Below are 27500 nucleotides of genomic sequence, written 5' to 3' on the forward strand. Positions count from 1 at the left end.
GAATGACTACAGACATAACAGGAAGGCACAGAATGACTACAGACATAACATAAACTACAGACATAACAGGAAGGAACAGAATGACTACAGACATAACAAGAAGGAACAGAATGACTACAGACATAACAAGAAGGAACAGAATGACTACAGACATAACAGAAACTACAGACATAACAGGAAGGCACAGAATCACTACAGACATAACAGGAAGGAACAGAATCACTACAGACATAACATAAACTACAGACATAACAGAAAGGAACAGAATGACTACAGACATAACAGGAAGGAACAGAATGACTACAGACATAACATTAACTACAGACATAACAGGAAGGCACAGAATGACTACAGACATAACAGGAAGGAACAGAATGACTACAGACATAACAGGAAGGAGCAGAATGACTACAGACATAACAGGAAGGAACAGAATGACTACAGACATAACAGGAAGGCACAGAATGACTACAGACATAACAGGAAGGAACAGAATGACTACAGACATAACATAAACTACAGACATAACAGGAAGGAACAGAATGACTACAGACATAACAGGAAGGAACAGAATGACTACAGACATAACATAAACTACAGACATAACAGGAAGGAACAGAATGACTACAGACATAACAGAAACTACAGACATAACAGGAAGGCACAGAATGACTACAGACATAACAGGAAGGAACAGAATGACTACAGACATAACAGGAAGGAACAGAATGACTACAGACATAACATAAACTACAGACATAACAGGAAGGCACAGAATGACTACAGACATAACAGGAAGGCACAGAATGACTACAGACATAACAGGAAGGAACAGAATGACTACAGACATAACATAAACTACAGACATAACAGGAAGGAACAGAATGACTACAGACATAACAGGAAGGAACAGAATGACTACAGACATAACATAAACTACAGACATAACAGGAAGGAACAGAATGACTACAGACATAACAGAAACTACAGACATAACAGGAAGGCACAGAATGACTACAGACATAACAGGAAGGAACAGAATGACTACAGACATAACAGGAAGGAACAGAATGACTACAGACATAACATAAACTACAGACATAACAGGAAGGCACAGAATGACTACAGACATAACAGGAAGGAACAGAATGACTACAGACATAACATAAACTACAGACATAACAGGAAGGCACAGAATGACTACAGACATAACAGGAAGGAACAGAATGACTACAGACATAACATAAACTACAGACATAACAGGAAGGCACAGAATGACTAAAGACATAACAGGAAGGAACAGAATGACTACAGACATAACATAAACTACAGACATAACAGGAAGGCACAGAATGACTACAGACATAACAGGAAGGAACAGAATGACTACAGACATAACATAAACTACAGACATAACAGGAAGGAACAGAATGACTACAGACATAACATAAACTACAGACATAACAGGAAGGAACAGAATGACTACAGACATAACAGAAACTACAGACATAACAGGAAGGAAAAGAATGACTACAGACATAACAGAAACTACAGACATAACAGGAAGGAAAAGAATGACTACAGACATAACAGGAAGGAACAGAATGACTACAGACATAACAGAAACTACAGACATAACAGGAAGGCACAGAATGACTACAGACATAACAGAAACTACAGACATAACAGGAAGGCACAGAATCACTACAGACATAACAGGAAGGAACAGAATGACTACAGACATAACATAAACTACAGACATAACAGGAAGGCACAGAATGACTACAGACATAACAGGAAGGAACAGAATGACTACAGACATAACAGGAAGGAGCAGAATGACTACAGACATAACAGAAAAGACAAAACAGAAAGGAACAGAGTGACTACAGACATAATAGAAAGTAACAGAATGACTACAGACAAAACAGAAAGAACAGAAAGGCACAGACTGACTGCAGACTAAACAGAAAGGAACGGAATGACTCTAGACTAAACAGAAACAAAGAGAGGGGATTGGAAGGGGGTATATCTTTGAACCAATATCATTTTTAGAGAGCCATGAGGAAAGTGAAAGAGATAGCAACATCTTAGACAGACAGGCAGACAGAAACAGCCACTACATTAACCACATATCTGTGACATTCTCCAATTTCATTTTACTGCCCAGCACTTTCAAAATGAGCAAGCATTTGTGACAGTTCTCAGATTTCATTTTTATGCTGCATATGTGACTGATGCAACATCCCTGAAAACGACTGACTAAAATTCCCGAGTAAAGATCCTCCTGAAGCATCACTGTCTCAAGATGTGGGTAATTAGCTAATACTGTAAACTGCTTTGTAAAGGCACAGTGCCCATTTGGGGTAAAAGACTGTGCACAGGGAAAAATACCTTGTCAACGCCTATCTCCACGTAAAAAAAAAAAAAAAAGAAGAAGAAAAAATAATGACAAGAACAAATGATAATCTGGTTAATATTTGTAATCATGTCTGTCTGTCTGTGTCTGTCTCCATCTCTCAAACACACAAATATGTTGATGAATGAGTGAAGGAAACAGAGAAAGATTGAGAGAGGAGAGTTTAGTGTACAAACATCCATAACACAACTGCACAGTTTCCTATTAACATCACCAATTTAACAAGAGACTTCTGGTGCACATATCAAACACCCCACCAGCACTGCACGATAAAACCAATAAGGGAATGGACACTTCACAAACCTAACATACCCATGGAACACCCATCCCCCAACTTTTGGAAGAAATATGTTCAAACAGAGAGTGGGAACTTTCAAAGCAGTTTTCTACTAGTGCTAAGAGTTTCATATCTGGAACCTGGTTGAAAGGCACAACGCAATGAGTGCCAGCTTATGCTCCTGGAACGTACTGCCATCCGCTATAAAGACGAGAACCAAGCAGAGCAAACCCTGGTTTGCATCAGTTTGACATGGTACAGTATATGACACCAAACCATAATTTTGGTTATAAAGATCTTCTTGAGATCGTTTTTGTTTTTTGTTGTTCTCTTTCTTTTGCTTATCACTGTTTTCCTTTTACATCTAACTTCTGGTGTTGAATGACAGACAATATTGTTTTTTTCCAGTAAAGAGCTCAAAAGTAAAAAAAAGACTTTTTCTAACCTGGGTTGTTTTTTCAAAAGGCCACATCTCCCCCCCCCCCCCCACCCCACCCCCACCCCACCCACCCCCCAACACCCCCTCCCATGTCCAGCGGTGCTCTCACAGACATACCCACCAAACAATCTGACTCACAGTACTACAGTGTCCAAAATTCCAGAACAAACCAAAACTATCAGTAACACTGAGTAACATTTGCTCGCAGTCACAGAAAAACACTTATACAGACCAAAAAATGTTTTAATAAAGCTATGAACTCATCACACAATTGTACATGACACTTGTGCTGATTTTGCATTGGGCAGGGTTCCATATACATCATCCTAGTTACTGCTTTGTATTCAGTTTTCTCGTGCACTCCTTTTCATCACCATCTTGACTTGCAGTTTCATTCTGTAACCTTTCTAAATTTCCCGTTCTGACAGAATACTGGCTCATGTACATCTAAGCTGCCAGTGAAACTGTCTAAAGAAATCAGCTGTGCACTGTTTTCCCCTCCTAACAGCCACATACGTCTCTTAACACACTGACTTTGCTGCTTTTCTGGAACCAGTACTGACAAATCCAGACAGTGGACGTACATGTGTGTACTCACCACGTTGAGCCCCTCCACGCTGTTTCGCTGGAAGCGGTTCATGTTTTGGCGGGTGGCCGGCGGGTGTAGCAGGGAGGAGGTGGTGGAGGGGAGGACGACGCCCTTCAGGCACTGAGCGAAGACGGTGGGGGGGGCGGTGAGGGAGAGGGCCGAGTGGGACCCTGTCACAGGACTCCACCGCGCCCGGCTGCCTTCCTTCGTCTTCTGCAGCCGCTGCTTGATCACCTGTCGCATGCCTCATTGTTCATTTCCCATTGTCAAGTCTCTGAAAAACTCATGTCAGACTCTCTCTCTCTCTGTCTGTGTCACTCACTCTCTCTCTCTGTGTCACTCACTCTTTCATATCTACATATCATAGTTCTCTTATCCCTCATACACACTCTCAACATCATGTACTTCTTGAGGTGTATATTTTCTTAAACTGTTTCTGGTCATGTATACTACATTCAACTGATTTGCACTGAACATGTTTACAACACTTGTCTGTCTATTCAGCTCATTCATCTCTCTCTCTCTCTCTGTGTCTCTGTGTGTCAGTCAGTGTATGTGTATGTCTATCACAGTCAATGGGTATGTCTCTGTATCGCAGTTCATTTCATTCTTGCTGCTATTTTTCTGTAGTTTACTTTTGAATGTGTCATGCACTAAGTGACAGCAGTGTGTGCGTGTGTGCACGTGCGCGTGTGCGTGCGTGCACGCGTGTGTGCATGCGTGTGTGAGTGTGTGTGTGTGTGTGTGTCTGTGTGTCTGCATGTGAATCAGAATCAGAATGTGTGTGTGTGTGGGTGGAGTGTGTGTCTGTGTGTGTCTGTGTGTGAATCAGAATCAGAATGTGTGTGAGTGTATGGAGGGTGCGTCTGTGTGTGAATCAGAATCAGAATGTGTGTGAGTGTATGGAGGGTGCGTCTGTGTGTGTCTATGTGTGAATTAGAATCAGAATCAGAATGTGTGTGTGTGTGTATGGAGAGTGTGTCTGTGTGTGAATCAGAATGAGAAAGTGTGTGTATGGCGGGTGTGTCTGTGTGTGTGTGCATGGAGGGTGTGTCTATGTATGTGCATGGAGGGTGTGTCTATGTGTGTGCATGGAGGGTGTGTCTATGTGTGTGTGCATGGCGGGTGTGTCTATGTGTGTGTGCATGGAGGGTGTGTCTATGTGTGTGCATGGAGGGTGTGTCTATGTGTGTGTGCATGGCGGGTGTGTCTATGTGTGTGCATGGAGGGTGTGTCTATGTGTGTGTGCATGGCGGGTGTGTCTATGTGTGTGTGCATGGAGGGTGTGTGTATGTGTGTGTGTATGGAGGGTGTGTCTATGTGTGTGTGCATGGAGGGTGTGTCTATGTGTGTGTGCATGGCGGGTGTGTCTATGTGTGTGTGCATGGAGGGTGTGTCTATGTGTGTGTGCATGGCGGGTGTGTCTATGTGAGTGTCCATGGCGGGTGTGTCTATGTGTGTGTGCATGGAGGGTGTGTCTATGTGTGTGTGTATGGAGGGTGAGTGTGCATGGAAGGGAAGCAGTGTTTTCAAACTGCATGCTCACATTTTTCTGTTTATAACTATGTGGTACAGACCCCAGGTAGGGTGGGGACTGGATGAAAGAAAAAAAAAAAAGCACATCGTTGTTTCCGAAATAAGGAATTTTGTCTTGTCTCAAAACAATTCCATGATCAGACCAGCCACAGTTGGGAAGTGATCACTGCAGCAGACTGAAGACTGGGAGGACATGTGTCTGATTCCCATCACAGGCAGGCTTTAAAGAACAGTTTGTGCCTGGCTCCTACCCTCAGCGAAGCATGCTAAGCGCTTAAACAGGAAAGTTAGGACCACAAAGTTGAGGGTCACCCACCCACTTTATGGAATGGATGCATGTTTGGGTGTGTTGCTCCATGTTTCCTGACCAACACTGCAGGTGTCTGTATCTCTCAGCCTGTCAGCAGTCGAGAGGTTCAGTGTAAACAGAGGGAAGGAAACACCTTTGTAAACGTACAAGACATGAAGGAATGAATATCTTGCCATTCTTGTACAGAGACTGAAATGGCAAACTTTCACCATTCGTTATCCCTTGTCATCTTCATTCCTAATAAATCTCTGCACGTTGATCGCTGTGTGACCTGTAAGGGCCCACTGCTTGGTTATCCTAACACATATAAATGAATTAGCTGAATAGAAGAAGAACATGTTAAACTCCTCACACATATAAATGAATTAGCTGAATAGAAGAAGAACATGTTAAACTCCTCACACATATAAATGAATTAGTTGAATCACAGAAGACACTGTTGACCTCATAAATAATCATCATCTTTACCAATAACTACAGCAGCACAGTTCACTTGTCCTTTTCAGGTCAACAACATACACACTCACAACACTGCATATTTCCTAAGGTGTACATATATTTGCAACTAAGTTTCTATAGAAAAACTGTCAAGTTCTGCAAAAAGAGTATGAAGAAATACAATAGAAACAAAATAAAAACAGAAAAAAACAGCAGAAAATATCATCATCATCATCATCATGACATTTTCTGAATGGTGATACTTTCCCTCTTTTCCAACCTTTGTGGGGGGAGAAGAAATAGTCAGCAAAACAACAGTTACCTCTTTGGATAAATCTCCTTGACCGAATGAAGCAGATCTTCTGTGACCTTTAACCTTCGACCTCTTTTTCTCTGTCACTTGTTCCCAGTTTTCTACTGTCTGCAAAGAAAGAATCAGACACCGTCACAAAACAGTGCAGCACTGGTGTTGTATTGTAATACTTTTTGTCACAACAGGTGAAATTTGGGCTGCTCTCCCCAGGGAAAGTGCAGCATCACCTCAGTGTAGCAGCACCCATCATTTCTTTTTTCTGACAAGTGTATTTCTTTTATCATCAAAGCGGGTTTTTCCACAGATTTTTGCCATGGACCCTTTTGGTGCAATGAATTCTTTTACATTCTCTTTGTGGATGTTGCTCCAAGGACCTCAGTTTATCGTCTCATCCAAATGACTAGAACCAAAGAGTGCTGCCAGATTCATCATTTCCAACTGATGTTTTAATACCAAATGTTAGAAAACATTAGTCATTCGGATGAGATGATAAACCGAGGTCCCGTGCGCAGCATGAACTTAGCGCACATAAAAGAACCCATGGCAACAAAAGGGTTGTTCCTGGCAAAATTCTGTAGAAAAGTCCACTTCAATAGGAAAAACAAATAAAACTGCAAGCAGGAAAAAATACAAAAAAAATTGGTGGCGCTGTAGTGTAGCGGCGCGCTCTCCCTGAGGAGAGCAGCCCGAATTTCACACAGAAAAATCTGCTGTGATAAAAAGAAATACAAAAATACAAACAAACAAAAAAACAATACAAAACAACACTGCCAGTAAGTGACGGTGATCCTACACACGCACACAGAGACTTGTGCATGTTTGTGTATGTTGTATGTGCATACATACATGTGTATGAGTGTGTGCGAGAGTGTGTATGTGTGTGTGTGTGTGTGTGTGTGCGCACAATGTGTTCATGTGTGTGTGTGTGTGTGTGTGTGTGTGTGCACATATTTATATGTCAGCATGTATACACTGTCATTGTGCTTTACTGTGTCAGTGCAGATGTGTTACCAAAACACCACGACCAAAACATCTCCAACAACAAAACAAATACAACACTGCAACGTCACCCCCACCTCACCTACCCAAAACAACCCACCACTGTCTCAACTGAGTCACCAACCCACCACTGTCTCACCTGAGTCACCAACCCACCGCTGTCTCACCTGAGTCACAACACACCACTGTCTCATCAGAGTCACAACACACCACTGTCTCATCAGAGTCACAGCACACCACTGTCTCATTTGAGTCACCAACCCACCACCGTCTCAACTGAGTCACCAACCCACTACTGTCTCACCTGAGTCACAACACACCACTGTCTCACCTGAGTCACAACACACCACTGTCTCACCTGAGTCACAACACACCACTGTCTCATCTGAGTCACCAACCCACTACTGTCTCACCTGACTCACAACACACCACTGTCTCACCTGAGTCACAACACACCACTGTCTCAACTGAGTCACAACACACCATTGTCTCACCAGAGTCAAAACACACCACTGTCTCATCTGAGTCACCAACCCACTACTGTCTCACCTGACTCACAACACACCACTGTCTCACCTGACTCACAACACACCACTGTCTCACCTGAGTCACAACACACCACTGTCTCACCTGAGTCACAACACACCACTGTCTCACCTGAGTCACAACACACCACTGTCTCACCTGAGTCACAACACACCACTGTCTCAACTGAGTCACAACACACCACTGTCTCACCAGAGTCAAAACACACCACTGTCTCATCTGAGTCACAACACACCACTGTCTCACCTGAGTCACAACACACCACTGTCTCAACTGAGTCACAACACACCACTGTCTCACCAGAGTCACAACACACCACTGTCTCATCTGAGTCACCAACCCACTACTGTCTCACCTGACTCACAACACACCACTGTCTCACCTGAGTCACAACACACCACTGTCTCACCTGAGTCACAACACACCACTGAGTCACAACACACCACTGTCTCACCTGAGTCACAACACACCACTGTCTCACCTGAGTCACAACACACCACTGTCTCACCTGAGTCACAACACACCACTGTCTCACCAGAGTCAAAACACACCACTGTCTCACCTGAGTCACAACACACCACTGTCTCATCTGAATCACAACACACCACTGTCTCACCAGAGTCAAAACACACCACTGTCTCATCTGAGTCACAACACACCACTGTCTCATCTGAGTCACAACACACCACTGTCTCATCAGAGTCACAACACACCACTGTCTCACCTGAGTCACAACACACCACTGTCTCACCAGAGTCAAAACACACCACTGTCTCATCTGAGTCACAACACACCACTGTCTCACCTGAGTCACAACACACCACTGTCTCACCAGAGTCAAAACACACCACTGTCTCATCTGAGTCACAACACACCACTGTCTCATCTGAGTCACCAAGCCACCACTGTCTCACCTGAGTCACAACACACCACTGTCTCATCTGGGTCACTAACCCACCACTGTCTCATCAGAGTCCCCAACCCACTACAGTCTCACCTGAGTCCCAAACCCAACAAAACCCCAACCTACCTACCAAGGTCTAAACCTAGTCCCCAACCCAGTGTCTAACCTGTGGCCCCCTACCCACCAAATCCCCAACCAACCCACCAATGTCTCACTCAAGTCCTCAACCCAGTGTCTCCACTGGGACCCCACCCTACCCATATCCCCAACCCACCTACCAGTACCACTGTCTCACCTGGGTAGACTTGTCACACATAAACACACCACCACTGTGGTAGTGGTGGTAGGAGTTGATGTCCTTGGGCCACTGGCCCGTCAGGTAGGGCACCGCAGGGTCGGCTGAACTGGCGCGCCATGCTGACAGCACAGTCAGGTACTGCACCGGGCTGTGGTGCTGCGCTCTGCTGCTTTTCTCTGGAACACACCCCACTTTACCACATCATGTCTGTTGTGTTTCTCTACAACACACCCCACTTTACCACATCATGTCTGTTGTGTTTCTCTACAACACACCCCACTTTACCACATCATGTCTGTTGTGTTTCTCTACAACACACCCCACTTTACCACATCATGTCTGTTGTGTTTCTCTGGAACACACCCCACTTTACCACATCATGTCTGTTGTGTTTCTCTACAACACACCCCACTTTACCACATCATGTCTGTTGTGTTTCTCTACAACACACCCCACTTTACCACATCATGTCTGTTGTGTTTCTCTACAACACACCCCCACTTTACCACATCATGTCTGTTGTGTTTCTCTGGAACACACCCCACTTTACCACATCATGTCTGTTGTGTTTCTCTACAACACACCCCACTTTACCACATCATGTCTGTTGTGTTTCTCTACAACACACCCCACTTTACCACATCATGTCTGTTGTGTACTTTACCACATCATGTCTGTTGTGTTTCTCTACAACACACCCCACTTTACCACATCATGTCTGTTGTGTTTCTCTACAACACACCCCACTATACCACATCATGTCTGTTGTGTTTCTCTACAACACACCCCACTATACCACATCATGTCTGTTGTGTTTCTCTACAACACACCCCACTTTACCACATCATGTCTGTTGTGTTTCTCTACAACACACCCCACTTTACCACATCATGTCTGTTGTGTTTCTCTACAACACACCCCACTTTACCACATCATGTCTGTTGTGTTTCTCTACAACACACCCCACTTTACCACATCATGTCTGTTGTGTTTCTCTACAACACACCCCACTTTACCACATCATGTCTGTTGTGTTTCTCTACAACACACCCCACTTTACCACATCATGTCTGTTGTGTTTCTCTACAACACACCCCACTTTACCACATCATGTCTGTTGTGTTTCTCTACAACACACCCCACTTTACCACATCATGTCTGTTGTGTTTCTCTACAACACACCCCACTTTACCACATCATGTCTGTTGTGTTTCTCTACAACACACCCCACTTTACCACATCATGTCTGTTGTGTTTCTCTGGAACACACCCCACTTTACCACATCATGTCTGTTGTGTTTCTCTACAACACACCCCACTATACCACATCATGTCTGTTGTGTTTCTCTACAACACACCCCACTATACCACATCATGTCTGTTGTGTTTCTCTACAACACACCCCACTATACCACATCATGTCTGTTGTGTTTCTCTACAACACACCCATGTTTACCACACCATATCTGACGGAACAGTTACCACATCATGTCTGTTGGAACATCTTGTCACACGGCAGTATTAACATGTATCCAAAGTATCCATGATCTTTCCATGTATGTTTTGTTGCTAAGTATTGTTATACTTACAGCCCAGCCGGTCATCACACAGGGCTATGTCAAGGCTGAAATACAGTACCTGTGCCAGATTTTCTTTTTCCAGGTAGCAGATTGTCATACTCATGCATATATATAAAACCTAGGACATTCATGTAACGCTGACCATTCCAGCTTCTTTCTTTCTTTTTTTCTTCTTTTTTTTATTGACAGGGGGATTAAAAATAATCAGCCTGAACATAAATATGGCCTCAAATGATTATAAAGTTCGAGTTCTTACATATTAACAAAATGCTATAATGGCAGACATACAAAACAAAAAATTAGCAATGGGCATCTCACACATGCTTGGATCAAAAAACCATGACATAAGAGTAAGAATGGTAGCTCATGATTGTAATGTATTGCATCGTACTGCATTGCACTGCATTGAATTGAATTGTTTTTCTTTTTTGTCACAACAAATTTCTCCAGATATAAAATTTGGGCTGCTCTCCCCCAGGGAGAGAGTGTGACCACAGTGAAGCACGGCATTCTTTTCCCTGTCTGTACGAGTGTAGATCTGTGCTATTATCAAACTGGATTTTTCTACAGAATTTTGCCACAAACATTTTGTTACCGTGGGATCTTTCTTACTCAATCTATTGTCTCCTCTGGTAGAGTAGTACCAGGACTGCCACTCAAGTTCTTGTGGAGCGAGGAGGAAGGTGGGGGGTGTGGGAAAATGCCAGTCTAGTTTATGGGGCTGGAACCCGTGGACACTAACTTCCTTGTCAAGTGCATTACCACCAGGCCACCGCTCCACCAATAAGAAAGTACACACAAGATATGCGGACAGGATATATTCTCTTTCAAAGATTAAACTCAGAGAATTTGTCAGCACAGTTCACAGGGCTAAAACTTTAATAAAGGAGACTGTTTTCATCAATACTAGCCAACCAAAATGCAGTCCTGTTATCTCTCATACATGTCACTGTCACGTTAACAGCTTAGAAAACTTTTTTTCCTTTTTTTTCAGTTCAACATTTTATACTCTATTAGGAAAAGTTTTCTTCCTTTCTTTGTTTCAATTCAACAGTTTATACTCTGTTCCTCCAAATTTTTGTATTATATCATCTGAAACTTGTGCTCTCGTTATGTTTTTATCCTCTTATTGTTGTTGTTGTCCTTTAGTAATGTTTATTTCTGTTCTGTTCTTACTTTTCAAAGCAACAACAGCAATGTAAATCAACCTTAAACAAAAGTTATTTGAGAGACTGCATTGCAACAATATTTCTTTTGAACAAATAGACATGTCAGAATGCTTCAAAACACTTCACTGTATGGCAATTGTTCCCATGGCAACACTGATCATAAATAAATACTACAGGCTTACACCTGCTTGAATTTCTCGCTGGCCTGACAGAATCAACCACATCTCATTTCACCATGTCAGTCTGAAATAAACCCAATTTGACATAAAAATAAAACAAAAATCTGCTATCCTTCCCAAAAGTAAGCTTGTTGTTTCATATTTTTAAATATGACACATCATATGATCATATATTGTTCAAGAATGACGAGAGCTTGGCATGTTTCTTTCTGAAAGGCTGATTCATAAAATTTATGTTTACCATCTAATACATATATAAATCTTCTATTGGCATGTGTATGTATGGGGAGTTCATGTATATGGGGGTGCGTGTATTTAAAGAATGTTTAAAGAACAGCGCAAATGCCAGAAATATATGTATTAAATAACATGCAGTCTGGAACGTTCTTTTGTACACATGTATGCATGCACACATGTTCACACACAAGTGTACACACACAGTCATACAGATACACACACATACACACATATGCGTGCACGCGCACACTTGCATGCATGCACACACACAAACACACATGCACAAACACACATCCTCTGCAGGTTCACCCAGTACAAATCTACATGACAGGAGCAAACACAGTCAATGACAAAGTGCAAATTATACCACTAAAAGGAGTTTTCCGATTGATGCATATAATGCCAGCCGATAACAGTCTTCACTGGACATTTTTCAGTCTCAGCAAGGCATGATGGCCTAGAGGTAATGCGTCCGCCTAGGAAGCAAGAGAATCTAAGCTCGCTGGTTCGAATCACGGCTCAGCCGCCGATATTTTCTCCCCCTCCACTAGGCCTTGAGTGGTGGTCTGGATGCTAGTCATTCGGATGAGACGATAAACCGAGGTTCCGTGTGCAGCATGCTCTTAGCGCACGTAAAAGAACCCACGGCAACAAAAGGGTTGTTCCTAGCAAAATTCTGTAGAAAAATCCACTTCGATAGGAAAAACAAATAAAACTGCAGGCAGGAAAAAATACAAAAAAATTGGGTAGCGCTGTTGTGTAGCGACGCGCTCTCCCTGGGGACAGCAGCCCGAATTTCACACAGAGAAATCTGTTGTGATAAAAAGAAATACAAATACAAAATTCAGAGTGATGTTCTGCCAAACTTCAGCAGTGACAACTAAGGAAACAAAAATATTGAGAAATTACGCTGGCTGTCCATCTCTCACATGATATTACAAACTAACTGCCATGTGTGTGCATACACATGTATACACACTCTGTTACTTTGTCTGCTTCTGTGACTGTCTATTTTCCCAAAATTTCCTTGACCTACATTTCTCTTTCCAGTTACTCATGTTACAGTTCAAGTGTGTTCTGTTGCACATGCATACAGTAATACACAAACATTTTGTCTCCTATCAAAAATAAATTTAGTGAACAGACATATTAGTGATCAACCAAAAAACCAACTCTTACACTCATGCACATGATGTATACCTACACATTCTGCGAGCTTTGTTCAGAAAACCATTGATCTGCACACATGTATCCACTCCTCACGCTGCCTCCATTCACTTACCCTGCTGTCAGTGAGAATTCTAGGGCCACACCACGCACTGTCACAGTTAATCACTGCACAGGGGGGAAGCTGTGCACTTATTGTGTTATGACAAATGCTTCAGTCAGTCACAACACACTGTCATTCTTCTGGCTTGCTTCAACAAAAGCTAAGCCACAGTGAAACTGAAAGCTCTTCAGACGTAACTTGCACACTCCATGAATCACTAAATCAGTGCCACACATTTCTGATTCATCATGAGACGTGCACAAATGTCTGAGTTTCTTTCTGGCGTTTTCAAAGGAGTCCACAGGATCAAAAATCCAAACGCATTGCTATGCTCTGCTGCCTTCTTGGCCACTGACATACACACTGTACACGTTGGATACAAGTTTTTGACAACTGAAACATTGATGTGTTGAGTCAGGGAGGAGGGAGTCTGTCAGCAGAGCGCTGTGTGTGAGCAAGGCTGCAGGGCAAGGTCCTGAAACACTACCCCCCTGGGGCTGGTGTCAATGCCCTGGCCGGTGCACTGGTGTGGAGCTGTCTCACTGTCTCCTGTCTGGTCTGGTCGGCATGTTAATACCGTGTAGGGAGGGAGGGAGGGGGCCTGAAGAGCCAGATGGTTCCGCTACCGCGGCCAGGGATCAATCAGCACAAAGCTCTGTCCCAACATGGCTAGCGTTCAGTGTCAACCCACTTTCTCTCGGCACTAGCACGTCTCATCGCCTTGGCTCTCTCTCTGCCTCCCCACTTTCCACCATCACACTGCCGGCAACAACACAACCTGTGCTGGAACCGTCACAGGCCGGGCCTCTTCACATCACTGGCTCATCAACCATCATCAGAAACCTGTCCCCGCTTGACACAAATTTATTCGGAGTTTCACGTGCATAATAAATCCCCGCGGAAGAGGCAGGCAGGGTGATGGAGGTGCACGTTGTGATCAGCCTGGCCGTTCCTACACTTCACTACACCCACGCCGCCTCTTTGTCTTACCACTGCCCTCCTTTCCCGCGAACAACCTTTCTTCTGCCTTCACAGGAACAAGTCACGACCAGAGAAAGCAGCATTGAAAAGACAAGGCACTGGGGCCGGACTGGCACGAACACACGACCTGCTTTCACACAAATATGCAGGTTTCACTCGCTACCACTCTCCCTTCACTGTGCTTTATCGCGATAACTGTGGACTAGCAGAAATGCCGAAGTGGGTTTTGTCCCGTTTCACTCCGAACTGTAGCCCCTGCCCTTCGTACAGCTTGCCTGCTCTCCCCAGTGCCGCGGCTGTCAACAGTGGGGAAGGAAGAATGTGTGTCAGTCACGTCGTTCCAAGCACTCACTGCCAGTACGACTCGAGGCGACAAGAGTAAAGCACGGAAAGCTATTGATCCGCACCCCAGTAGTGGGCATCATCATCTTTGGCGCTCACCCAACACGGCGCCACATGCCTCCAACAGCAACACACCACTCACGGAATGGTTGTTTTCACCCAGCTGCCTTCACAACACTGACCTCTTTCAGTCCCCACCGATACCAAGCAGCTTCAACGGAACCCAGCGCCAGGGAATGTCAACAAACTACGTCATCCATGAATGAACTATCTTGGCGACATACGCACTCTCTCTCCTGACGAGCCTCGTTTCCAGTGAGGACCTATGACTACCAGCACGGAACACACCGCATACCTCACCACTCAACTCGCAACACTTGGAAACCCCGATAAAATGAAAACAACCTCTACGGAGCCAGTGGCTTCGGCAGCAATGGAGGAAAGAAGTTGTGGTAGGAAGGAAGAAAGACAGTGAGCTGGCACAGTTCCAGACGAGGGAGATCCAAGTGCCGCCGACAGGACAGACAACAGACACGAGCGCGGCAAGGAAGAGAGACATTGATTTTCTGTCATCATCATTCCTGCACAACAAGGCTTTACACACTGTCACTCGCACACACTCTCACCTGAATCTGGTATCAAAGACCCACGGCAATTTTTTTTTTTAAGTTACACACACACGCGCGCGCGCGCGTGACCGCGCACACACACACAACATGCACACACACATTCTCTCTCTCTCTCTCTCTCTCTCTCTCTCTCTCTCACACACGAACGCACCACACACACACACACACACACACACACACACTGGACTGTTTCCAACTGACAGTGACACCACTGACTCCTGTCCTGTGCACACAGCTGACACAGGTTCTTACTGCCTGCTGTCACACAACTGTCATCTCCACTTGGCTTCACATCTGACATGGGGCATGTAGGTTGTCCACTGATACATGGGACAGGACAGTTCATTAACATGAAAATATGAACAAAAAATAGAACTTTTTCTTTACTGTCACACTTGAGTTTGAAGTAGCTGAAAAAAAGAGCTGCTGCTTCTCTCTTTCTCTCTCTCTCTCCCCTCCCACCCCTCTCTCTCTCTCCCTCTCTCTCTCTCTCTGCATTTCACATCTTTCAATCACATGTTCATTCTTTTCACTATCAGTTTCAGTTTCACTCAAATGATATTTTACTATTCAGTTTTGTTTAAAGTCATCTAAAGTCTGTTTCAAATTTCTAGCTATGAAGCTTATACCTGCCACATTCTTAAGAAGAAGCATTTTATTTGTAAAGCTAATGTAACACATGTTTAATTACACATACTTAACTCACTCAGTACGGCCAGTCCTCTCTTCTACTCTACACAGACCCATCGGATGTACAGTGGGTGTCTCAATGACCCAAACTTTAGCTTCCGTCGTCAGAATTGTGGTGTTCTTTGTCAACATTCATCTCTTCAGTATAAGAGCCTTCCGCTTGCAATATTTTGATGATGGTAATTGGGGTGAAACGCTGTTAATGTCGTCTCTTTCGCCGTTCGTATGGAGAGAGTTAACCGTGACCCACTAGTGCAGACTCCGGCAGGGGTCTGGCATTCCTGTCCTGTGCAAACTACTATCCGCCAATGTGGAGAAAATGAAAGTAGATACGGCCGATAACCTCCCGGAAGTAGGTAACCTCCCCTTTGCCCCCCTGACTAGCACCCTCTTTTTCCGGCAGCCATCATGACTCCTGTTCCTGTGCTCTTCATACAGCTAAGTTTTTTCGTATTTTCTGTCTGTTGATTCTCTGGCGTTCTTGTTTTTTGTCAAATTATGTCTCCAAACAGGTCACACAATTATATAGCTCGATTGGGCGATCGCGCTAAAATTAAGGCGCGATCACAATCGATTCGCTGACACTCTGGGCCGTCTACTCCTGGCCCTCTCAACAACGCCAACCCACCGCCTCCTCCACTTCCTCCGCTCCCACCAGTCGACTCCAGACATCCACCACCTCCAACAGTAATACATGATTATCTTCAAAAATGTTTTGCGTGATTGCGCTCTACGCATGTTTAACATATATCAGTGTCAAATATATGTGGTTTTTCCAATGTAGTCAGCATATCCTGTATTTTAGTTTTCAAATGTATGTGGTTTTTCCAATGTAGTCAGCATATCCTATATTTCAGTGTCAAATATATGTGGTTTTTCCTATGTAGTCAGCATATCCTGTATTTCAGTGTCAAATATATGTGGTTTTTCCGATGTAGTCAGCATATCCTATATTTCAGTTTTCAAATGTATGTGGTTTTTCCAATGTAGTCAGCATATCCTGTATTTCAGTGTCAAATATATGTGGTTTTACCTATTAATTCAGCACATCCTGTATTTCAGTGTCAAATATATGTGGTTTTTCCAATGCAGTCAGCATATCCTGTATTTCAGTGTCAAATATATGTGGTTTTTCCTATGAAGTCAGCATATCCTATATTTCAGTGTCAAATATATGTGGTTTTTCCTATGAAGTCAGCATATCCTATATTTCAGTGTCAAATATATGTGGTTTTTCCTATGTAGTCAGCATATCCTATATTTCAGTGTCAAATGTATGTTTTTTCCTGTGTAGTCAACATAAATTTCATTTAGTTATTGTGCTTCGTATTTTCATGAATGTTCACGTTCTAAAAGTGATTGTGCTTCACACGTTCTTTAATGTCACATGTTCTCAAGCCAAAAGACAAATTTCTGTGCATTTACAGACAATGAAGTTGTATCTGATTTTATCTTACACAAGAACAGGAGTTCTGGATACGATTTTTCATGTTGTCCTGTTTATCTGACTTACTGCCTGTTGTGCCATCTGCTGCTGTTTGTGAAACAAAAGTTGTTGCTTATTTCACAGGAGCAGGTCATTTGCCCTGTCACCAACCTCCAACCTGGAGGAGAAATGGACTGCACTTCGTCCAGCCTCTAACCACTGACCCATACAGCTTGAGTGGCCCTACCAGGAGCACAAGTTCCCACTGTCATAGCTCTATTAGTCTATGGGTCTCTGAGGCAAACAACCCCCCTCCCCCCTCCCCATTCCCCGGCCCCCCACCACAGCAAGCTGGCAATCCTTCAGGCACCTGTTTACGGGTGATCGAAGACAGGGCCTGTTTACCTTGACAGTGATGTTTTGTGACATGTTCCAAATAAAAACACCTGTTTAAACCACAGAGCAGACAGCTGGTGACAATGACACAGCAACCTACAGCATACTTAGCTGGAAATGAGATTATTTCTGTTCTCATCCTATCAAAGACAGTCTGGAAACAGACTGCTGTAGTCTCTCTTCATGTGACAACACAGATTTGTCAGGGGAGTTTTTTTTTGGTGGTGGTGTCTGGTTCTGGTTGCTTTGTGTGTGTGTGTGTGTGTGTGTGTGTGTGTGTGACTGTGTCTGTGTGGATGTCTTTTTTCTTTTTAGGGGGAGTGGGGGTGGAGGGTTATTTATACAGAACTAACTGTAGCATCTTTCCTTATCAATCTTTTCAAAACTGTTTCACTTTTTTTTCATGGAGAAGGTAAAACAGAGAGAAACAATACATCCTGACACTCTCCTCAATTTCCCTACCTGTGGCAAACTGCAAACAATTGATGGGGGCAGCAGTTTGAAGAGAAGATGAGGAACAACTCCCTTCAGTAGATGCACACCACAGAGGGCACAGCAGCATGTCCTATGTCACTCGGATGAGACGATAAACCGAGGTCCTGTGTGCAGCATGCACTTAGCGCACGTAAAAGAACCCATGGCAACAAAAGGGTTGTCCCTTGCAAAATTCTGTAGAAAAATCCACTTCGATAGGAATAACAAATAAAACTGCATGCAGGAAAATATATGGGAAAAAAAAAAGGGTGGCGCTGCAGTACAGCAACACACTCTCCCTGGGGAGAGCAGCCCGAATTTCACACAGAGAAATCTGTTGTGATAAAAAGAAATACAAATACAAACAAATACAAATACAACACACTCCCACACACATCTCCATGAGGAACGCAGACAACTCTGATGCCATACCTCAGAGATACCAAAAATCTCAAGGTCAGCACTCTTTCTACCTGGGTCCAGTTGTATAGAACTACCCTTCTCAGTCCATCATGTGGATTCCAAAGTTCAGTTTCATGTCTCTCAAAACACCCCCTTTCTGCTCTGCCTACAAACTTACTGACTAAAATGTGCTTCTTGAACTTTTGCTTGCTCTGTCAGTCTGTGTGTGCATGTGTGTGAGTTTGCTTAAGTATTTGTGTAAGCACACACTTGTTTAAGGTTTGGTATGCCGTACATGATGCATACATATATTTAAGAATGTATAACTTTCTTTTTATTGAACAGCACAAGCTCCCTGCCTAAAAGGTATGAGCGTAAATCTGTATTATTATCATTACTACTATAACCTACAATGGCACCAAGGCACCAATGGCTGACTAAGCCCTACAACCAACACAATGTCTGTGGTGAGCCTGGCCAAAAAACCCAAGGCAGAAAGAGTAAACTGGCCTTGACACAATAAAGGCAACAGAAGGTATGGGGAGAAAAGGTTATCAAAAATCGTGAATTAGTCTCAAAACAAGTTTGCAGCTTTTGATGCACAGGTCTACGAAAAATGAAATTTTAAAAAAAGAAAAAAAAAGAAGAAAATCACAACTGATAACTTCATTTTCATAAGCCCTGATCCTTTCCCCAAGGACACAGAACAATGCTGAAACAGGGCCTGGACCCTGGATCTCTGGTCAACACTGGATCACAAATTCCACCACCAAACTGACTCTGCCACAATGCCTTCAAAGGTTTTTCTTGAAATAGATGTATATTGCCAAAAAAACCCAAAGAAGTTTTGTTTTTTAATAATAACAATAATAATAATAAAGACCAAAAAAATGCAACAGAGTAGAAGTGTCAACAAAAAACAAAATAATAAACAAAATCAATGCTCAGTGATGCACCATCTGATATCTATGACTGGGAAATAATATATCACTCTCTTGCGGTACTCATACTTACTGACATGTTCTTGTGATTTTTTTTTTTTTAAAGGAGGAGTTTGTATTATACTCCATGTTTGGTAATACATATACTTACCATGTCAAACTGAAGCAAACTAGGCCTACTGGTTTGCTCTGCTTGGCCAAATTTCACGTGGCTAACAGTGAAAAGACTACCCATCTTGCTCGGTCTGCTCTTAGCCAATCAAACACCTCTAAATGATTTTACTTTTGCCCATTTATAATATGCCTGGTGGATAACTGTCATCGTCATCATCACCGTCAGTCAGGAGAGGTCAGGGGGCAGGAGGGCTGCAGTGACAGACGACCCCATCCACACTTTCCGCTGGTGGCTGTCAAGAGCAGATCCCGGAAGGTCATCCCCATCCAGGCCTTGATGTCACACCAGCTCTGTAGCATTGCTGCCCATGTTTCTGTCCTCCATCCAGGCCTTGATGTCACACCAGCTCTGTAGCATTGCTGCCCATGTTTCTGTCCTCCATCCTGGCCTTGATGTCACACCAGCTCTGCAGCATTGCTGCCCATGTTTCTGTCCTCCATCCTGGCCTTGATGTCACACCAGCTCTGTAGCATTGCTGCCCATGTTTCTGTCCTCCATCCAGGCCTTGATGTCACACCAGCTCTGTAGCATTGCTGCCCATGTTTCTGTCCTCCATCCTGGCCTTGATGTCACACCAGCTCTGCAGCATTGCTGCCCATGTTTCTGTCCTCCCTCCAGGCCTTGATGATGTCACACCAGCTCTGTAGCATTCCTGCCCACGTTACCGTCCTCCCTCCACAGTGCCTTGCAGGATGGTTTTTGTGAGACGTCATGTCTGGAGATGTGTCCAAACCATGCCAGCTTTCTTGTCTGAACGTCAACAGGAGGGGTTCTTGGAGGCCCACAATAAAGTGTCTTGACCATGCTCCTTACTTTGTCGTTTGCTCTTTGAATGAGATGTAGAGCAGCTTCCTCAGTCATTTGGTTTTGAAGGCCTCAGTTCTTCTTTCAGTGTCTGCCAGCACCATCCATGTCTCACTTGCATGTGGCAGTATGGAGATAACCAGCGACTTAAAGAACTTGAACTTTTCTCGGAAGCAGATGTCGCTCTTATACTCTTTCTAGTCTGGCCACCACTGCTGTGGCTGTGGTAATCCATATTCATACTTGTGTGCCACCTTGTGACAGAGCAGATCCTAAGTGCTTGAAAGTCATCACTTCTTTGAGGGGCTCACCGTTCATGGTGATGTTGGCACTGGTGACATCCAAGCTGTTCATCACGACTTTTGATTTCTCTCAGCTGACTTCCATTCCATATGCCTTGGATCTGGCTGCAAGTCTGTCCACCAGGTCCTAGAGATTACTATTTCTGCCTCCCATTTACAGATCAAATACAATGTCGTCTGCAAACTGGAGCTTGCACAGAGGTCTGCCACTGATGAAAACAGAGTTGTGGTGGTCTTGAAGTCTCTCTTGAATTATTCTCTCCAGAAAAAGGTTGAAGAGAGTGGTGGAAAAGATACATCCTTGTTTGACACCAATAGTCATTTGAAAAAGTTCTCTAAAATGGCTGTTGAGGAGAACCACACTGCTGACTCCTATTTCAAAGCCTCTGAGGCCAGGGGTCATCATGCCACACCTGATTAAAAGCTTTCTTAAGTCGATGAAATTGTGGAATCACGTTAATGTTGCAATTGTTTCTTGATGAAATCTTTCAGTTGTGTAACTGTTCCACTGTGCTCCAGCCTGCTCTAAAACCTGCTTGCTGTTCAGAAAGCAGTTCTGTGGCCTTGAGTTTCACTCAGATGAGCATTACGCAAAGCTGGGGTGACTGATCAAAGTGATTGTGGTGCCAAACTGTTCCCTTCAATTATTCCCCTTCTCCAAGATGGCTACATTCCAACGGTTCACATACCAAGCACTGGCAACATCACTACTGGATAAATCAGTAGTCAGTTTTCACAACATTTGATGACTGATGAAACACACACACACAAAAAAAAAAGGGGGGGGGGGGAATGGTGTAAGTTTATTTTATGAAGAGTTTTGTGAGTTTATATCTCAACCTTTTTTTTCAATTGTATTCAGGTGCCTTATTCATACCACATGTATTTTTAATGTGGACATACAGCCACAAGGTAAGCACTACTTAAATGCACATTATATTGATGATGATGGAGTCTCCCGTCAGTCTGACGGATGAGTAGGCAGGCAGGCTTATCTGTCGGTGTGTGTCCTCATATGGGAGAAGAGGCCTATTCTGGATGCACAGCACTTCCCACAGGTGTTGCAAGGGAAAACGTCTCCAGAAGTTGAGCCCTGCTTCATTCGCTCACGCTTCTCCTTAATGGCCAGCGTTCTCTTGTTTTCAAATGTCTCTATGCCACTAGAGCACAGCATCCTCCAGCGACAGAGGTCAAGTGCATCAGTTTCCCAGGAAGCGATGTCTATGTCACAGGCTTTGAGGTTTGTCTTCAAGGTGTCCTTGAAGCGCTTGCAGGGTCTTCCAAGTTCACAGTGGCCTTCCTTCAGCTGGCCATACAAAACCATCTTCGGGATCCTGCTGTCTGTCATGCGGACAACGTGTCCTGTCCAGCGTAGCTGGCACTGGATCAGCTGGCTTTCGATGCTGGGCAGGTTGCTCCTCTCTAGGACCTGGAGGAGACCCTGTCTTGCCACTTTATGCCGAGGATCTTTCGTAGGCATCTCTGGTGAAACTATTCAAGTTGTTGAATGTGACGGCGATACGCCGTCCATGTTTCACAGCAGTACAACAAGGATAATTATAAAGAAAGCATCATACTTTGACTTAATGTGTCCGAGTCAGCATGATGCGGGATAAATGTTTACTGAAGCGCTGGAGCTGCCATGCTATCACATTAGGCTAGGGTCAAAAGACTGTCAACAAATGATTTATACTATTCAAATAAGTTGATTTATATTAATCAAATTATAACAATTACATCAGCCAGGTTCAGTTTATGAGTCAGCCTTGAATGTCACCAAATATTTCAGTGATACCTCACTCACTCCCCCCAACCCTCTCTTCTTCATTGTGTGTGCGTGTGCGTGTGTGTGAGTGCCGGTGTGTGTGTAAATGCGTGTGTGTATATGCCAGTGTACACCGGCGCAAACCGGCTGTTTTTTTTATGCCGAGGGCTGGATGAAAACAAGCCTAACTATTCTCTCTCTCTTTCTCACACACACACACACACACACACACTCCCCGTACCGCCTCCCACCCTGTATCCAGACGAACCTGTTGTCAGTCACCGCTTGGCATGCGAAAAACAAAGAAGACCACCATTGCCTGTTTCCCGCCACAACAGTCTCCACGACAGCCGGCGAGCTACAAACCAGGTTATGTTCGACTGACAGAAACAGAGGGGCCGGCAGCAGAGTGGGAGGACAGAGAGAGATTGGGAGGAGTCGAGAGAGAGAGAGGGGAGGGAGACAGAGAGACAGACAGAGACAGGGAGATACAGCTAGCAGAGTGGAGAAAAGCCGGGAAGATTGATAAACAAAGGGACAGCAGAGTGGGAGAGCAGAACGAAATAGAGAGAGAGAAGGACAAGCGGACAGAGACAGAGAGACGGGCAACAGAATGGGAGAGCAGAAAAGAGAGAGAAACTGAAGGACAGAGAAACAGAGAGAGAGACAGCAGAGTGAGAGAGGAAACACCAAGAGAGGTACAGCAGAGTGAGAGAGTAGAGAGAGAGAACAGACGGACAGAGATAGAGACAGAGAGACGGACAGCAGACTGGGACAGCAGAGAGAGAAACAGAGAGAGAGACAGCAGAGTGAGAGAGGAAACACCAAGAGAGGTACAGCAGAGTGAGAGAGTAGAGAGAGAGAACAGACGGACAGAGATAGAGACAGAGAGACGGACAGCAGACTGGGACAGCAGAGAGAGAAACAGAGAGAGAGACAGCAGAGTGAGAGAGGTAAGACCAAGAGAGGAACAGCAGAGTAGAGAGAGAGAGAACAGACGGACAGAGATAGAGACAGAGAGACGGACAGCAGAATGGGAGAACAGAGAGAGAAACGGAGAGAGAGACAGCAGTGTGAGAGAGTAGAGAGAGAGAGAGAGAGAACAGACGGACAGAGATAGAGACAGAGAGACGGACAGCAGAATGGGAGAACAGAGAGAGAAACGGAGAGAGAGACAGCAGTGTGAGAGAGTAGAGAGAGAGAGAGAGAGACTAAGAGACAGAGAGAGAGAACAGAGACAGAGACAGAGAGACGGGCAGCAGAATGGGAGAACAGAAAGAGAAATAGAGAGATAGACAGCAGAGTGAGAGAGGAAAGACTAAAAGAGGAAGAGCAGAGTGGGAGAGTGGAGAGAGAAACAGAGAGAGAGACAGCAGAGTGAGAGAGGAAACACAAAGAGAGGAACAGCAGAGTGGGTGAGTAGAACGAAAGAGAGAGAGAGAGAACAGACGGACAGAGATAAAGACAGAGAGTCGGACAACAGAATGGGAGAGCAGAGAGACAGAGGAAAGACCAAGAGAGGAACAGAGTGGGAGCCGGGCAGAGCAGAAAAGAGATACACAGAGAAAGGGACCGGCAGAAACAGAAAGGAACCAGCAGAGCAGGAAAGCAGAAAAACTATGAGACAAAAAGAATGGACGGTAACTGACCAGAGGTACACTGAGCAGAGTGGAAAGCAGAAAGGCTGCCAGAGAGACAAAGACTGAGGGGCTTCAGTGGGTGTGCAGCGAGAGACAGACACACAGGGACTGAGAGTGATATCAGAGAGAAAAGGACAGAGAGAGAGAGAGAGAGAGAGAGAGAGAGACTGAAAGAGGGACACGAGAGAGAAAGGGCAGACAGAAAGAGAGAGAGAGAGAGAGAAAGAGGGACATGAGAGAGTAAGGGCAGACAGACACAGAGAGAGACTGAAAGAGGGACACGAGAGAGAAAGGGCAGACAGAAAGAGAGAGAGAGAAAGAGGGACATGAGAGAGAAATGGACAGAGAGAGAGAGAGAGAGGGAGGGACATGAGAGAGAAAAGGACAGAGAGAGAGAGAGAGAGAGAGAGAAAGAGGGACATGAGAGAGAAAGGGCAGACAGACACAGAGAGAGACTGAAAGAGGGACATGAGAGAGAAAGGGCAGACAGAGAGAGAGAGAGAAAGAGGGACATGAGAGAGAAATGGACAGAGAGAGAGACTGAAAGAGGGACATGAGAGAAAAGGACAGAGAGAGAGAGAGATGGAGAGAGAGAGGGGGGGACATGAGAGAGAAAAGGACACAGAGAGAGAGAGATAGAGAAAGAGGGGTGACATGAGAGAGAAAAGGACAGAGAGAGAGAGAGAGAGAGAGAGGGACATGAGAGAGAAAGGGCAGACAGACAGAGAGAGAGAGAAAGAGGGACATGAGAGAGAAAAGGACAGAGAGAGAGAGGGACATGAGAGAGAAAAGGACAGAGAGAGAGAGAGGGGGGGGAGGGACATGAGAGAGAAAGGGCAGAGAGAGAGAGAGAGAGAGAGAGAGAGAGAAAGAGGGACATGAGAGAGAAAGGGCAGACAGAGAGAGAGAGAGAGAGAGAGAGAGAGAGACTGAAAGAGGGACATGAGAGAGAAAAGGACACAGAGAGAGAGAAAAGGACACAGAGAGAGAGAGAGAGAGAGGGACATGAGAGAGAAAGAGACTGAAAGAGGGACATGAGAGAGAGAGGGCAGAGAGAGAGAGAGAGAGAGAGGGAGGGACATGAGAGAGAGAGGGCAGAGAGAGAGAGGGGGGGGGACATGAGAAAGAAAGAGGGACATGAGAGAGAGAGGGCAGAGAGAGAGAGGGACATGAGAGAGAGAGGGCAGACAGACACAGAGAGAGAGAGAGAGAGGGACATGAGAGAGAGAGGGCAGACAGACAGACAGAGAGAGAGAGAGAGAGAAAAGGACAGAGAGAGAGGGGGGGACATGAGAGAGAAAGAGACTGAAAGAGGGACATGAGAGAGAAAGGGCAGACAGAGAGAGAGAGACTGAAAGAGGGACATGAGAGAGAGAGGGCAGAGAGAGAGAGAGAGAGAGGGACATGAGAGAGAAAGGGCAGACAGAGAGAGAGAGAGAGAGGGAATGAGAGAGAGAGGGCAGACAGACAGAGAGAGAGAGAGGGACATGAGAGAAAAAGGGGCACAGAGAGAGAGGGACATCAATGGGTGTGCAGGCAGAGACAGACACAGAGGGACTCAGTGAGAGTGACATCATAAAGGCAGAGAGAGAGAGAGAGATACCAGAGTGTGAAAGGAAAGACAAAGAGAGGGACAGCAGTGTGGGAGAGCAGATAGAGGGAAAAAGTGGGACATTAGTGGGTGTGCAGCGAGAGACAGATACACAGGGACTGACAGCGACATCAGAGAGAAAAGGACAGAGAGGGAGAGACAGAGACACAGAGAGAGAGAAAGAGAGAGCATAGTGTGAGAGGAAAGACAAAGAGATGGACAGCAGAGTGGGAGAGCAGATAGAGGGGAAAAGTGGGTGTGCAGCGAGAGACAGATACACAGGGACTGACAGCGACATCAGAGAGAAAAGGACAGAGAGGGAGAGACAGAGACACAGAGAGAGAAAAAGAGAGAGCATAGTGTGAGAGGAAAGACAAAGAGATGGACAGCAGAGTGGGAGAGCAGATAGAGGGGAAAAGTGGGTGTGCAGCGAGAGACAGATACACAGGGACTGAGAGCGACATCATAGAGAAAGGGGCACAGAGAGAGAGAGCAGTCTGTGAGAGGAACAACAAAGAGAGGCCGGGACAGCACAGTGAGCAGACAGACAGACACAGAGGGGCTGCGAGTGACATCAGAGAGAAAAGGAGAGAGAGAGAGCAGAGTGTGAAAGGAAAGACAAAGACAGGGACAGCAGAGTGGGAAAGCAGATAAAGAGACAAAGAGAGACATTAGTGGGTGTGCAGCGAGAGACAGATACACAGGGACTGAGAGTGACATCAGCGAGAAAAGGACAGAGAGAGAGAGAGAGCAAGAGAGAGAGTGAGAGGTACAGCAGAATGGGAGAGCAGAGAGAGACAAAGAGAGACATCAGTGGGTGTGCAGCGACATGCAGACGCAGAGACTTACAGCGACATCAGTACATCAGAGAGACAGAGGCGGAGTGCTGTGACGAGGAATTGTGTGTGTGTGTGTTTGGAGGGGGGACGGTGGGTTGAGGGGGGGGGGGCAAAGGCAGACAGACAATGAACACAGATAGACAAGGACATCAGTGAGATAGCACGGAGAGGGAGAGCGGAGAGAGACGGACAGAGGGGGACAGGAGAAGGAAAGAAAGCCAGAAAAAGAACGCGAATGTGATCAATGTATGCATTATTAGTGCACAGCCCTTCATGAAGGCCGGCGGGGTGTACACGGATATACAAGCATGCCACAGCCATCGTAACAAAACGTTACACATGCACATCAACGTTCACGTCAAACGAAACTGGTGTTTAAATCATATTATCAAGACAAGTACATCATCTCTAAACATAGCCGGAGGAAGAGAGACGGAAAGAGGCAGTGAAAGAAAGACAGGCGGGACCATGGAAAAGCAATTATCTCCACCTGTAGCAGAAGCCCTTCACCTCGATTTATGGCACCCCATCCCCTCCTGGTAGTTTCCCCCCATGCACTCTACTCCTCCCTTTCCCCCCACCCCCTCGCCCCCCTAGCCC

At 45.0% G+C, this 27500-nt stretch overlaps 1 protein-coding gene across 1 annotated transcript in view; it reads right to left on the minus strand.

Annotated features, from left to right (window-relative positions):
- LOC143294349 (glucocorticoid-induced transcript 1 protein-like) overlaps positions 1-27500 on the minus strand; it is a 55166-nt gene that overhangs the window by 17228 nt on the left and 10438 nt on the right. Inside the window, exons 2-4 of the mRNA XM_076605804.1 lie at positions 9066-9244; positions 6331-6429; positions 3734-3958 (exon numbers count right to left, since the gene is read on the minus strand). Of these exons, the coding sequence (XP_076461919.1) occupies positions 3734-3958; positions 6331-6429; positions 9066-9244 (503 nt within the window). The remainder of the gene's footprint in view (positions 1-3733; positions 3959-6330; positions 6430-9065; positions 9245-27500) is intronic.

Source organism: Babylonia areolata, chromosome 19 (assembly GCF_041734735.1).
Source record: "Babylonia areolata isolate BAREFJ2019XMU chromosome 19, ASM4173473v1, whole genome shotgun sequence".
Taxonomy (NCBI): domain Eukaryota; kingdom Metazoa; phylum Mollusca; class Gastropoda; order Neogastropoda; family Buccinidae; genus Babylonia; species Babylonia areolata.